The sequence below is a fragment of the Herpailurus yagouaroundi genome, unplaced genomic scaffold (genome assembly GCF_014898765.1).
Source record: "Herpailurus yagouaroundi ecotype Mexico unplaced genomic scaffold, PumYag 163, whole genome shotgun sequence".
Lineage (NCBI taxonomy): Eukaryota > Metazoa > Chordata > Mammalia > Carnivora > Felidae > Herpailurus > Herpailurus yagouaroundi.
In genome coordinates this window covers 4,274,931-4,287,515 of record NW_024412404.1, presented here as the reverse complement: position 1 = coordinate 4,287,515, position 12,585 = coordinate 4,274,931, and the positions used below count along the sequence as shown (strand labels likewise).

At 31.9% G+C, this 12,585-nt stretch overlaps 1 protein-coding gene across 3 annotated transcripts in view; it reads left to right on the top strand.

The window, feature by feature from the left end:
- The window catches only part of RTKN2 (rhotekin 2), a 71,446-nt gene that overhangs the window by 16,401 nt on the left and 42,460 nt on the right, over positions 1 to 12,585 (top strand). For all 3 annotated transcript variants that reach the window (XM_040485131.1, XM_040485134.1, XM_040485133.1), the window contains 4 exons: positions 2,749 to 2,807; positions 7,965 to 8,018; positions 9,588 to 9,705; positions 11,828 to 12,022. In XM_040485131.1, coding sequence (XP_040341065.1) covers positions 2,749 to 2,807; positions 7,965 to 8,018; positions 9,588 to 9,705; positions 11,828 to 12,022 — 426 coding nt within the window. The remainder of the gene's footprint in view (positions 1 to 2,748; positions 2,808 to 7,964; positions 8,019 to 9,587; positions 9,706 to 11,827; positions 12,023 to 12,585) is intronic.

Here is a 12,585-nt window from a genome sequence, read left to right as displayed (position 1 = left end):
GACTTTCAAAGGATACCTCCCTCATTGTGTGTCTCTCTTCTCCACAAAACTAACGACTTCGGAACCAGAATTCTTTTGGAGTCCTTCCCTTTCAACTCCCCAGGAACCAGTGCTATGGTATCCACCAGGTCTTTTATCAGTTTTCTTTTCTTCTAGGGGACATCAAAAGTTGATACTGTGTTTTGCAATGGGTATCTGACTCTACTTGGGTAAGGCCTCCAGGAGCTGGCTTTGATGGTTTCAGTTGTTAATTTCTCCTATTTACATGTAAATGTAAATTTTTTATAGTCTCTGTTTTCTAGTTACACTGTAAGTATGGGCTATAGGTGATTTTATTTGCTTTCCTTGTTGATCTGAAAACTTTTATAAGATACCTGAAGAAATTCAAATTTAACTACCATTATCTTACAGGAACTGGAACTGGGACTCTGATCACTTTAACAAATGCTTTAGTGCCTCTTCCATGTAAGCTCCATGTTAAATACTGAGGCCAAAAATATAAATACACAGTAATCCTCAGTAATCTTTGTATTTGTGTAACATTTCTAAGAATGATATAGATTCATTGAAAATATTATTTCATTCAGTACATATGAGGTAGATGGATACTTCTGTTTTACAGATGATGATACTGAGGCCAAGAGGTTAATGGCAATTCTTTCACATAACTAGTTATTTATTGATGGTAAGATTCAAACCTAAGACTTCAGTCTGAATCTACTAAATGTTCCCTGCTCCATCAAAATGACCATATATATTTCACTTCATTTAGTATTCACTAAACATTTATTGAGTGTCTTGAAGGTACTGGTGATTCAGCAGTGAACGAAATAGGCCAAAAAATCCATATGCTTACAGAGCTTACATTTTAGCAATAATATTCCCTCCTACCCAAACCTGCCAATATATCTTTTAAATTCTGAAATACTTTATTTGGTTTTGTAAAAACAATATTAGTCAAAGCAATTTGTAGCACCTAATTATGTATATCATTCAACATAATTGTGATTTTAATAATGCCACAATAACCAGTTTCTTATACTCCAGTTGCCTAATTTATTACTTATATACTATAACTAAAAAAAAGAAAAAGTATAGGTGGCAAATGACAATTGTGTACTCCTGGTATTTCTATAATAAAACATGGTATATTAAAGACATTGCTGATTTTATTTTTTAAACTTTATATTGTTTGGGTGTCTTGAAAGAGTCTGTTATATCAAGGTTTGAAATAGAAACCTCATCTTTCCAATTTTAAGATACTTATGAAGTTATTAATTTTATACCACATAATTTTAGGATGGTTTAAAATTCCATAATAAAGCACTTCTGAATATTTTAGTTTTCACTTATTTGCATAAGAGGTGAAGGATTTTATAACCTGCTTCCAAATAATGGAATCCCAGTTAGAATTCTTTTAGTGCTTCATTAAGAAAATATAAAATACTTTCATCAATTTCTCATTATACCTTGTTAACTTTGGCAAATAAATGCTATTTTAAATTCCCATATTGAATAATATAAAATAGGATAATCTGTATTTACTCAATACAGATTTTTGAGCAACAAAGTGGTTGATTGGCACCCTCTGTTGGTCATTTTATTTACCTACAGGTAGAAATTAAGTAATAAAGCAAAGTTAAAAGTTTGTCTTTCATATTTTTATCTCTTTTAAATTAGCTTTTACAAGTCTTACCAAAATAATGCTCTAAACTAGGTCTATAAGAATAAGGTGTGCTATTATTTAGCTGTGCTTCTGTTTAGATAATTTTGTGGTTATTTGCTTTTCCCTCAAGCTGGCTCTCTAATTGTAGCATTTAGAATTGGCATTAACATTGCAGATTTTCAAACAAGTATTTATTTAACTGTAGCAAACTATTAGCTACAGTAGCACATTATTAAACAGAGAATGTTTAACAATTTTATTGTCAATTTGGATTAATTAGAAAAACATCACATTTTAGCACCCTAAATAACAGTTTGAGGAGTTATTTGAATTGAAAATAATTTAAGCTTCAGCAAAATGAGGCTTAATTGCTTCAGTTTGTCTCATTTTTTAAAACATAGACTTAATTTTTCTATAAGAGAATATGGTTAAATGGATCTATATTATAGTTTGATAATATTTGATGTAATAACTTTGTTGGCTGGCCCTGGAAATGCCTGTGTAAGCGATTTGTAATTACAGGGAAGAAAGCTATACTCTGCCAGGTGATTGAAGAGTTTGGAGGGGAAAAAATTTTTTTTTTGATAAATATTCAGCCATTTTGCTTTTGGTGGTTCTAATACTTCAGAATTTCACTTACCTGCTAAAGCATTAAGTTTAATCAAATTTAGAAATACCTAATGGATCTCAACTTTAGTATAATCTATGACCTACATTCTATAATACTCAAGTTACTTACCAATATTAGAGCTTTCTTGTATTTTCTCACTGAAATAAGTATTTTAGGAATTTATATTATGCATTGCTCATATAGAAGGTGTTTTTAGAAATATTGCTTAAAAATGCCAGCCAACTGTATTTATATTGTACATCTTTGAGTGTCTGTATGTATTTCTCTTAAAGCCAGCTAGCTGTTGACTAAACATCTTGAAGTTTGAATCAAGTAGTTTATATTAACTGGAAGTCATTATTATGCATGGATATATGTCAGGTTTTAATATTTAGGCATTTGTGAAAGGTTATTAAAACATTGCTTATTAGAAAAGATCTTTTTTTCATTAGGTTTTTTTTCCTTTTGACAGTGATACGAATTTTGAAAGTAAAGAACGAGTGGCATGTAAAGGAAAGATTGCCATATCAGGTATGCTGTAGATGGGTTGTTTTCGTATTGCTGAATAAATTGTGTAAAGTATCTTCCTAGAACTGGTGGGATTTCAATTCCCTGCGCCCATTCTTTTCTTTCATTTTATTTTGCATACCTCTATCTATATTTGTTCTAAAATCTATCTTTTCTTTCATTTTATTTTGCATACCTCTATCTATATTTGTTCTAAATTTGTTTTTATCATTTGCTGTACTTTTGTGTAAGATTTTATAGTTTGGAAAAGCTGTTCCATATGTACTACATATATTATGCGGTTTTCTGTTCAGCGTAGTTTTGTGAAATCGGTAGGATAGTTCTCTTTTCTTAGACTTGAAGATTAAATAACTTCCTGTAAGTCATTGAGCTGGACTGCAAACTCAAATCTTTGACTCTCTGTTCCTTTTCTGCTCAGAAGTTTCAATAATATTTTTAATGTTTGTCCAGGCTAGAAGCTCCTGGGTTGGAACAATGTTTGTCTTGCCCATCACTATATACCCTGAAGCCAGCATGGTGCTTATGCATAGTAATTGCTCATTGATGTTGATTGGATGGATGACTGTTTCTTGTTTTCCGTAGGATAAAAACCAAACTCCCCTCTTCCCCAGAGTTTTCCCTTCTGACCCAACTCTTTTTCTAGCCATATCTTCTACTCCTGTACATAAACTGTCTGCTTTAGCCAAACATTTCTCTCCCTGTTCCGTCAATACACAGCCTGCTTCTGACAGCCAATTAGCTCTTGAAATAACTATATTATCTTCGCGATCTGTTTGCTCATCTTTAAAGCCTTCCCTGTTATCATTCCAGCTGGAAATGATGTTTTCTTTCTTTGAATTCCTAATGCAGATAGAAGACCCTTTACCACTAGATGGCACTTAATGCTCTGTTGTCTCAGTTTCTCCAAAGTGTTAAGGAAACTAGACAGTGGCTTGGAGATGCCACAGATTGAAATGAACACAAGGCTGACTCGTGTACACTAGTTAGATAATGTGCCTTTTACAAATATTATCTCATCAATACATTTTGGGTACAGCAGACCTCCATCACCCCTTGAGTAATAACTAGCTTGTTTCATTGGCCTGAAGCCTTGTTCTCTTAGCTCCAGGGAACATGCTGCTGCATTTCAGGCTCTCTCACCCAAGGAACTGTTTTTAGAAATGTCTTTATGGATAAACAAAATTCTCATGCAGGAAGGATAGATTTGGATTTTACAGGATGTAATTGTCCTAAATCATAGGAATTGCCCTCAGCAAAAATTCTTCAGAAAAATAACTGTATAAAAATCTGTTGCTTGTTTTATGGTTATTTATATTCATGTTTTCATCTTTCCAATTATAAGACTGGAATAAAACATGTTTTATACCTCCTTATATGCTTTTGATGCCAAACACAGTACCTTTACATAGTTGTGCACTATGTTCAATACATTTTAATGTGAATAAATAAAGTATTATTGATCTTTAAGGGAGATTTTCTAAAAATACTTTAAACATAATCTTCTATTTCTTGCTTCTGATTTAGTGCCAGTAAGTACACAAATGAGATATGTTAAATTGCTCTTGAAGATTCAAATGACATGATAGACTTAACATCTATTGACATCTTATAATAGTTTATTGGCTACAGCAATTTGTGAAAATAGCATTTACTGTACATTTAGAAGAGTGATAAAGTAAAATCAGTTAAAATAAGAAAAAAAAAAATATCTTCCTGACCACAAATACTTCAGTGTAGAAATTAAACTTATTTCTGCATGTGTTCCTTCTTTCCAAAAGATAATTTTAAATTAACTTAAGGAACTGGAAGTCTCAGAAAATTACATATGTAATTTCTTTTCATCTTTGCTTAGTCTTAATTATATCTTATCTGTATATTTGTAAAAAATTTGTAAAAAAATAAATGAAGAAAATTAAAAACGAATTCACCTTAAAACGAAACACATTTTCTTTTGACATTGGGATGAAAATGTGACTTTGGTTTTGATCAAAATGAATATTTGCTACAAAGTTTCATAATGTTCTGAGTTTTCTCTGATTACCAGGTGAAACCTGGGTTTTCCATTTTCAGCTTTACCACTCATGGCCAAATCATTACAAAATTAAAAAGAATAATTCAGGTATATCCTGATCATTCCTACTAAGCACCAAATAATTGTATTGTAGCAATTGTCTTAGCTTATTCACTGACTACTAATTCAATATCTAAAGCCAAGTCAGTTCACAAAGTTCAAAAACAAAAGTTTTTACTTTTAAAAATAATAGAAAGACTTCTAGGACTTGATAGCATCAAGTTAGCCTTTGTATTACAATTGTCTCTTTCATTTTATAATACAAGTGTCAATGAAGACATAAAAAGAGACAAAAGAAAGAGTACTGTAAACTAAAACTGAGTCAACCATTTGCAAGAATCTGTAAGGAATTTCTACTATTTGAAGCTGAATTAAAACACATATTGGTAGGTTACACATCCTTTGCCATCTGAACAGTAAATAGACCACCTGGTAAATAGATAAGAAATGTGTGCCTTCTCTCAAGGATTTGACTTAGCTAGGCATGGGAAAAGGCAAGACTGCTATATGCTATAGACTATTGGTGTATAGCAGAGAAAGTCAGGGTTCATGTTCCTCCCAAGATAGTGTAAATGGTTAATACCACCCTAATAGGACAAGAACAGCTGTGAACAAGAACAGTTGTGAAATGAAATGAGTCAGCAACTGTGGTCAAGCAAGAAGCAGGCTCTTTGACAGGGTAGCAGCCAAGTCATAATTATAAAACAATAAAGACAATCCCATTAAAATGAAGAACAAAGTAAAAATGTCTATTATATCAATATAATTTTAACACAGTTTTAGAAATTGCAGCTAAAATAGCAAGAATGAAAGATGAAACTACTAAAAAGAAATAGAGAAACTGAATACTATTTTAAAATAAGAAATTGCATACCTAGAAAATCTAAGGAAAGTTACTGAAACACTATTTGAACTAATAAAGAATTCAGTAAAAGTGGCTAGATTCAAGATAAATATACAAAAAGTGGTAATCTCTCAAAACCAGCAATAACCAGTTAGAAAATATGTCAAAGGGTCTCTTTTACAATAAAAATAGCAAAAAACCAAAAACATCAAATACCCCAAGCATAACCTTAATAAAAATGTAAGGATGACTGTATCATGCTACTGTATATATTGACAGAATATTATAAAGTTAATGGCTCTCAAATTAATTTGGACAGTAGAATTCTAATGAAACATTTTGGAGGGGGAGTTTTGACAATATATTTCTAAAATTCATATAAAGAAATTAGCAATTGGGAATAAGATGTTTTGGAAGGATATATTTCTAACCAATGACAAAGTATATTATAAAGATTCAGTAGTCATAATAGTATGGTATTGGTACTAGGATAGACAGTAATTAATAAATGATTCAATTAGATCTGTAAAGCATATAGCCAAAGAAGAGATACTTAGTCAGAATGGCATATATGATAAAGAGCCATTTAATCATTAAATCAGCAAGGAAGAGAAGTCCTATTAGGTATATAAATGGAGTTGGAACAATTATTGTTATAAGAAGAATCTTTATATTTTTATTACATATACCCAATATTCTCATATAGATTAAATAATTAACTTTTAAAAGTATAAACCATAAACTATGTAAAGAAAAAAGTGGGTCACGGCTACAAATATTCACTGAACTGACTGATAAATGTGTTGACATTCTTCTTGTTAATCAAGAAAATACAAATCTAAACAAATCTTATCAATTGACTATTAAATTAGTAAATATATTTTTAAAATTATAGTTGGATGAGATGTATATAAAGTATTTAGCTTGGTACATGGAGGGAGCCCAATAAGTAATATTTTTTATTAAAACTGCTAAGGCAGCAGTGGTAAGGGCACTCCTACATACCTACCTGGTTGGATAGGGTAGGGATGAAGGAGTATTGCAAAGCTTTTCTAGAAAGGAAATTAGAAATAGGCATTAAGAACCTTAAAAATAATTCTAAACAAATGAAAATGTGGACAAAGGATCATAGGATTTAAAGTGAAGTACAACAGAAATGTAGCCAAATAGCTTATGTTCATAAAGAGTTGAAGGTATTTGAAAGTGGCATAATTAATAGGTATAAAAACATGCACATAAATGTCCTAAGTGTAATTAGGAAATGTCTTAAACAGAGAAATTTTCCACAAAGGTTTGAGGTATTTATACTCTGAGTAATTAAAACAAATTTCACTTTACCATTGAGCTTTCTACTGTCCTGTGTTATGCTGTAATTCATACATCTTAATCTATTTGCTAGAACTTTGATTCTCTTTGAAGGTATATAGATAACATAGGAATGTCGGGAAAATTGTTAATTGAGTATTAAAAGTAAAGGGAAGGATGGAGGAAGCTAAGAAGGAAAAATTTTGACTGTGACAAAGGTCTAGATTAACATCTGAAATAAGGATCATTAACACAATTACTTTCAAATTTGAAGCACGTGTGAACGAGAGAAAATGTATTTCCATCACTTTTAGAATATATACCTTTTTCCTGGTCTGAAAGAAGGAATGCATTGCTCTTTTTAGTTTTCTTAAGGGAAATGCTGTAGTTTGTGTAGTTTGTAACATGAATATACAAAGATCTTGCAAATTCTTTTGTAGACAGGTTAAATCTTCTTAATGGAATGAATTTGGTCTGTATGTCACAAACAATGATCTTAGACAAGTCATGGAGTTTTCATCTTTCAAGTTTGCATAGTAGAAGCCCTGAAGTCCTTTCTATCTACTATTTTATGGTTTTGAAATGTTTTTAGCCATGTTTGTTGCTACTGCTTACCCAAAGGAGAAATTCAACTATTTCAAAAACATAAATCACAAAATGAAAATGTTACGGCATAAGCGTATTACAGATATTACTTAATTTCTTGAGTCATAATTGGTAGGATCTTTTAGTAAATTATTTAAATAAATAGAACAGATTTTATATTCCTAGTCTAAGCTATTTTTGAGAAAATATTGCCTGTGTTAGAATATTTAAATAATAAATTTTATATTGGCTTTAATGGTCAGAATCTATTATGGAATTCAGAGGTTTGTTTCACTCTAAGAAATGAAATTTATCAAGACTATTACTTGTCATTTCTTTTTCCCCTCCTTTGTAGATATTCGAATACCACTAATGTGGAAAGACTCTGATCACTTCAGCAACAAAGAACGTATGTATGATTTTAATTTATAATTGGAATATATTCTTTAGGGTATAGTAAATTTGTGATTATTGAGAGAAGAGCTGCTTCCATGGTGAAATAAATTGATGTCATTTGACATTTGCTGAACTGTGTTTTTTCCACATATTTTAGTAAATATGTTGTAATTGCTTGATACTAAGATAATGCCTATCTGATGTACTTGTAGTTGTTGATTGGAACCTAGGCAAGGACAGTAACAGGTTGTGGGGAAGAGAAATGTGTAACAAAGGAAAATGTTTAAGGAGAAAAGGTAAAGGAAGCGTTTCTATCTGACCAGAATCTGGGAGATCTTTTCTGCCTTGTTTTGTTACTTCAGATTATTTAATAGGATGTAAAAGGGAAAGATTTTTAGCTTGATCTGATTTTTCCCCCTTCAGCATTTTATGGCTTTATATAGTCTTCACAAATCCATGTATTGCTAAGGTCATAGAAATTAACCTCAAATGATTTCTAGCTGTTAGAGGCAAAGCGGAAAAGATATGATAATCCTTTATCTTTCTTGTCTATTGTGATAGCTTTGTTCTTCATACTTTAAAAACTGAATCATATTGAGCATAATTAGTTTTATATGAAGAATCCAAAATCAGGTTAGTATATTTGTTATTCAATTAGGAAATATAATTTACTTTAAAATGGAATGCATATGGGGATTAAGCGTATCTTTCTGATTACTATGGAGAATAAGTTTTTCTGAAGAGCTACATTTTCTCAATAATGAGGTTTTGGCCCTTTAATCACCTAATACTTTTAAAAAACATCACCAAATTAAGAGGCTCAGCAGCTATGTTTTTTGGACTCACATGTCTACTTTTTATTGTTTTTGTGGTTTCCTCCCTTGCTGTCAGTTTGGTGGAAAATGTTTTGCTGTTGTTAACGTGCCTGCTTTTGGTCTCTCACAATAGAGAACTTCTTTTTTATTTTTTTATTTTTTTAAATTTTTTTTTTTCAACGTTTATTTATTTTTGGGACAGAGAGAGACAGAGCATGAACGGGGGAGGGGCAGAGAGAGAGGGAGACACAGAATCGGAAACAGGCTCCAGGCTCTGAGCCATCAGCCCAGAGCCCGACGCGGGCTCAAACTCACGGATCGCGAGATCGTGACCTGGCTGAAGTCGGACGCTTAACCGACTGCGCCACCCAGGCGCCTCTCACAATAGAGAACTTCTTAAATAGACTTGGATGCCAAATGACAGAGGTCATAGTAGTATATATACAATAATAAATTTGCTATTAATTAAAGCTTAAAGAGTTTTCTAGGAATAAAATTTATGAATGTGGTGGTTACAGTAGGCTGCTGAGAGACCTATATTTTCGGTTTTAATTTTTGATACTTCCTGGCTTAGTTGCTTTGTTCTGGTTGGGTAAGGTATTAACGTGTACTGACAGAGCAGTCACTATAAAAAGTTAAGGTTACAGTGTACCATGTATGAAAATAAGAGTCTATTAATAAATATTTGAGATAACTTTGTCATTTTCAAGGAGCTTTTAACGTAATATAGGTATGATACATCTCATGGGGCACTGTTTTTTCCCTAGGATCACAGCACTATGCCATTTTCTGTTTATTCAAAATGGGAGCTGAAGTTTTTGATACTGACATGGTGATTGTGGATAAAACAACCACAGATATATGTTTTGAAAATGTAACTATTTTGTAAGTATATTTAAATCTTCAAAGAATGAGAATAATTTAAAATTCTAAAATTCTAAAATTTTAAACTTCTTTAAAGGAAGACAAAATTTTTGGGTCTTTGGATTATTTTTGAAGCATTAAGATGTTTAAATGTTAAATTGACTTTGAAAATTATTCAAAAGAAGTCCATTTTTGCATTTGAAACTTTTCAACGTAAAATAAAGTGGAAATCATGTAGTATTAGTAAATATTTGACTCATTGGATATGATAGATTTTTATTAATTTTTATTAATATTTATAGTGTTATTATTAACCAAGCCATGAATACAATGGAGTCTCATTATACCAGTATTTTCTAGAGAGTGAATTTGGGGCATAAAACAGGTTATTACATTTCCTACAGGATGTTTAGGTATAGCAATACTAAAATAGTTATAACAACTTTACTTATAAGCTAGTCCTGAAATATGCACCATAGGAAAAGCACTTTGGTAAAATTTCAAGATGTTCTTTTTCTTATGGAGTGCTCCTTTCATGTACTTCAAAACAATAAAAGATTGGGTGATCCTCAGGGTTGTTTTTATTGCCCCTGCTCTTTTACAGGCTCATTTTATTGTGGTCATAATACAGAGCCAGAAGGAACTCCTCAGGTAGCCATAGAAATCATTTTTAACTAACATAAGTTTTTCCTGGCCCTTTCAGAGGTGCTGTTGGCCTAAATCAGTGTGTGATTTGTATTTCTTTCAGGGTTTCAAAAACACCATCTTTGTATCTAGATATTAATAGCTACTTAACTAATAGTTAAGTAAAATCGAATGTCCACGTCTTTTGCCATTTTCAGCTATGGAGGTAAACAGTTGAGATTTGAGAGTAGTTTTGCCACTCACGTAACATTAGAAAAACTATTGCAAGCCATGTTTTGTGGCTTCTGTCCAGTGTCCCATAAATAACTGTGTAGCATGGAAAAATAACATGTACTGTTCTGAGTTATTAGCAGTTGTGCAGGCCTTCTTACAAACTCTTTTGAACCAAAGGAATAAGGAATTTATTTAGGATCCCCAAAATATCACCAAATGTTTACAGAATTGAGACTAAAAGGATAAATTTCCTTTGTTATCTAAATACATTTATTTCCATTATCAACTTTGCTAGTGCATTTTTTTCTACCAAAATTGTCCTTTTAATGATCTCTTTACTTCACATCACTTTGTTATTATTTGTTTTTACCACAAAGGCAAAATTATGATTTTTTTCATTGAAAGAATGATGTGAGTTACTTGGGAAGACAACACGTGATTTATAATTTTTAAAAAAATTCTGTAAATATTTTAAATTGTTCCAAAAATAACTGCTGACAAATGTTCTAAATGTTGTTTAAAAATGTGCCTTTGTTATGATTGCTTTTAATAAGTATTCAATATTTATGAGTCTCTGGTTTTTCTCTAAATATTGACATTTGTTAGTCATTACCAGGAATACTGTATGTTTAAAAGTTGCCAAGTAAACTATAAAAATATCTGGGAGTTACTCCTTGGGTGTATCCAAACTGTAGATTGGCCATTTTTATTCTCTAAGACTGATGGATCTTCCATCTAAGGCAACATCTACCGCTGATGGCCCTCTCTTGCGGTTTTAAGTAAATTTTATTGTTAGTAACACCACCGCAATCTTTTATAGCAAAGGTAGTTCACTGTGTCTGGAAAAGGGTAAAGCCAATCTTAGCATTTGCTAAAATTGCAGAATTTTTGCATATGGGTATAATAATGCATTGAGTACCTTTTATGCTAAGTTAAGAATACAGAGATTACCCAGGCAGCACTCTCCCTCAAGGAGTTCCTGCCTTGTAGTATAGCACTTTATACTGTTTCTTGCTTGCTTGTTATCCTTTTTCTTTAGTACTATGCCTGTATACATAGATTGAATTGAGTTAACTTTGTCCTATTTTAGAAGCTCTGGAAGTTGCAGTGACTCTCTCAGGTCATTTAGATACTAAATAAACACGGAGATTCTGCCTCATTAACATATATTAACATAAACTCATTTCAAATTGTGATTTCAAATGTTATGAAAACATCAAAGGGTGTTACGATTTTATTTTCTACCAAGTTAAATTTCTAACATTATGAATGCTCTTGATTTTAGTAATGAAGCAGGGCCAGACTTTCAGATAAAGGTAGAAGTATATAGCTGCTGTACAGAAGAATCTTCTATAACCAACACACCAAAGAAACTGGCCAAGAAGCTGAAGACATCTATAAGTAAAGCTACAGGGAAGAAAATAAATTCGGTGCTTCAAGAAGATCATGAAACATGCTTGTCCTACAGTTGTGCTATTTCGTAAGTTTTTTCATACAGTATTTATAGTGACATAGTATTACTATATATTTGTGACATTTTGAAGTATTGTATGTGGAGTAGAAATTTACATGTTAAATGGAAATAACATCCTGAAGCAAAAACAAAACTGACACTCACCCAATTGGGGTATCCTTAATACCTTCCTTTGAAAGTAGGAAGTTGGGTAACCATGTTTTTTAGTGATTTGGAATTCCAGTATCTACCACAAAAGCAGAGACGTTTTCCTTTCTTTCTTTTTTTAAAGTTTATTTATTTATTTTGAGAGAGAGAGAGAGAGAGAGAGAGAGAGAGAGAGAATTCCAAGCAGGCTCCATGCTGCCAGTGCAGAGTCTAACACAGGGTTCGATTTCATAAACTGAAATGGTGACCTGAGCCAAAATCAAGAGTTGGACGCTCAGCCTACTGAACCAGCCAGTCACCCCTGAAATGTTTTTCTCAAAAATGGACTATCTTTATGTCAGAGTGTTTGCTGTGTGTCAGTCTAACTGGATTTCTATATATGTCATGCATCATTCTTACAGATTTTTAACAATATTTTATCT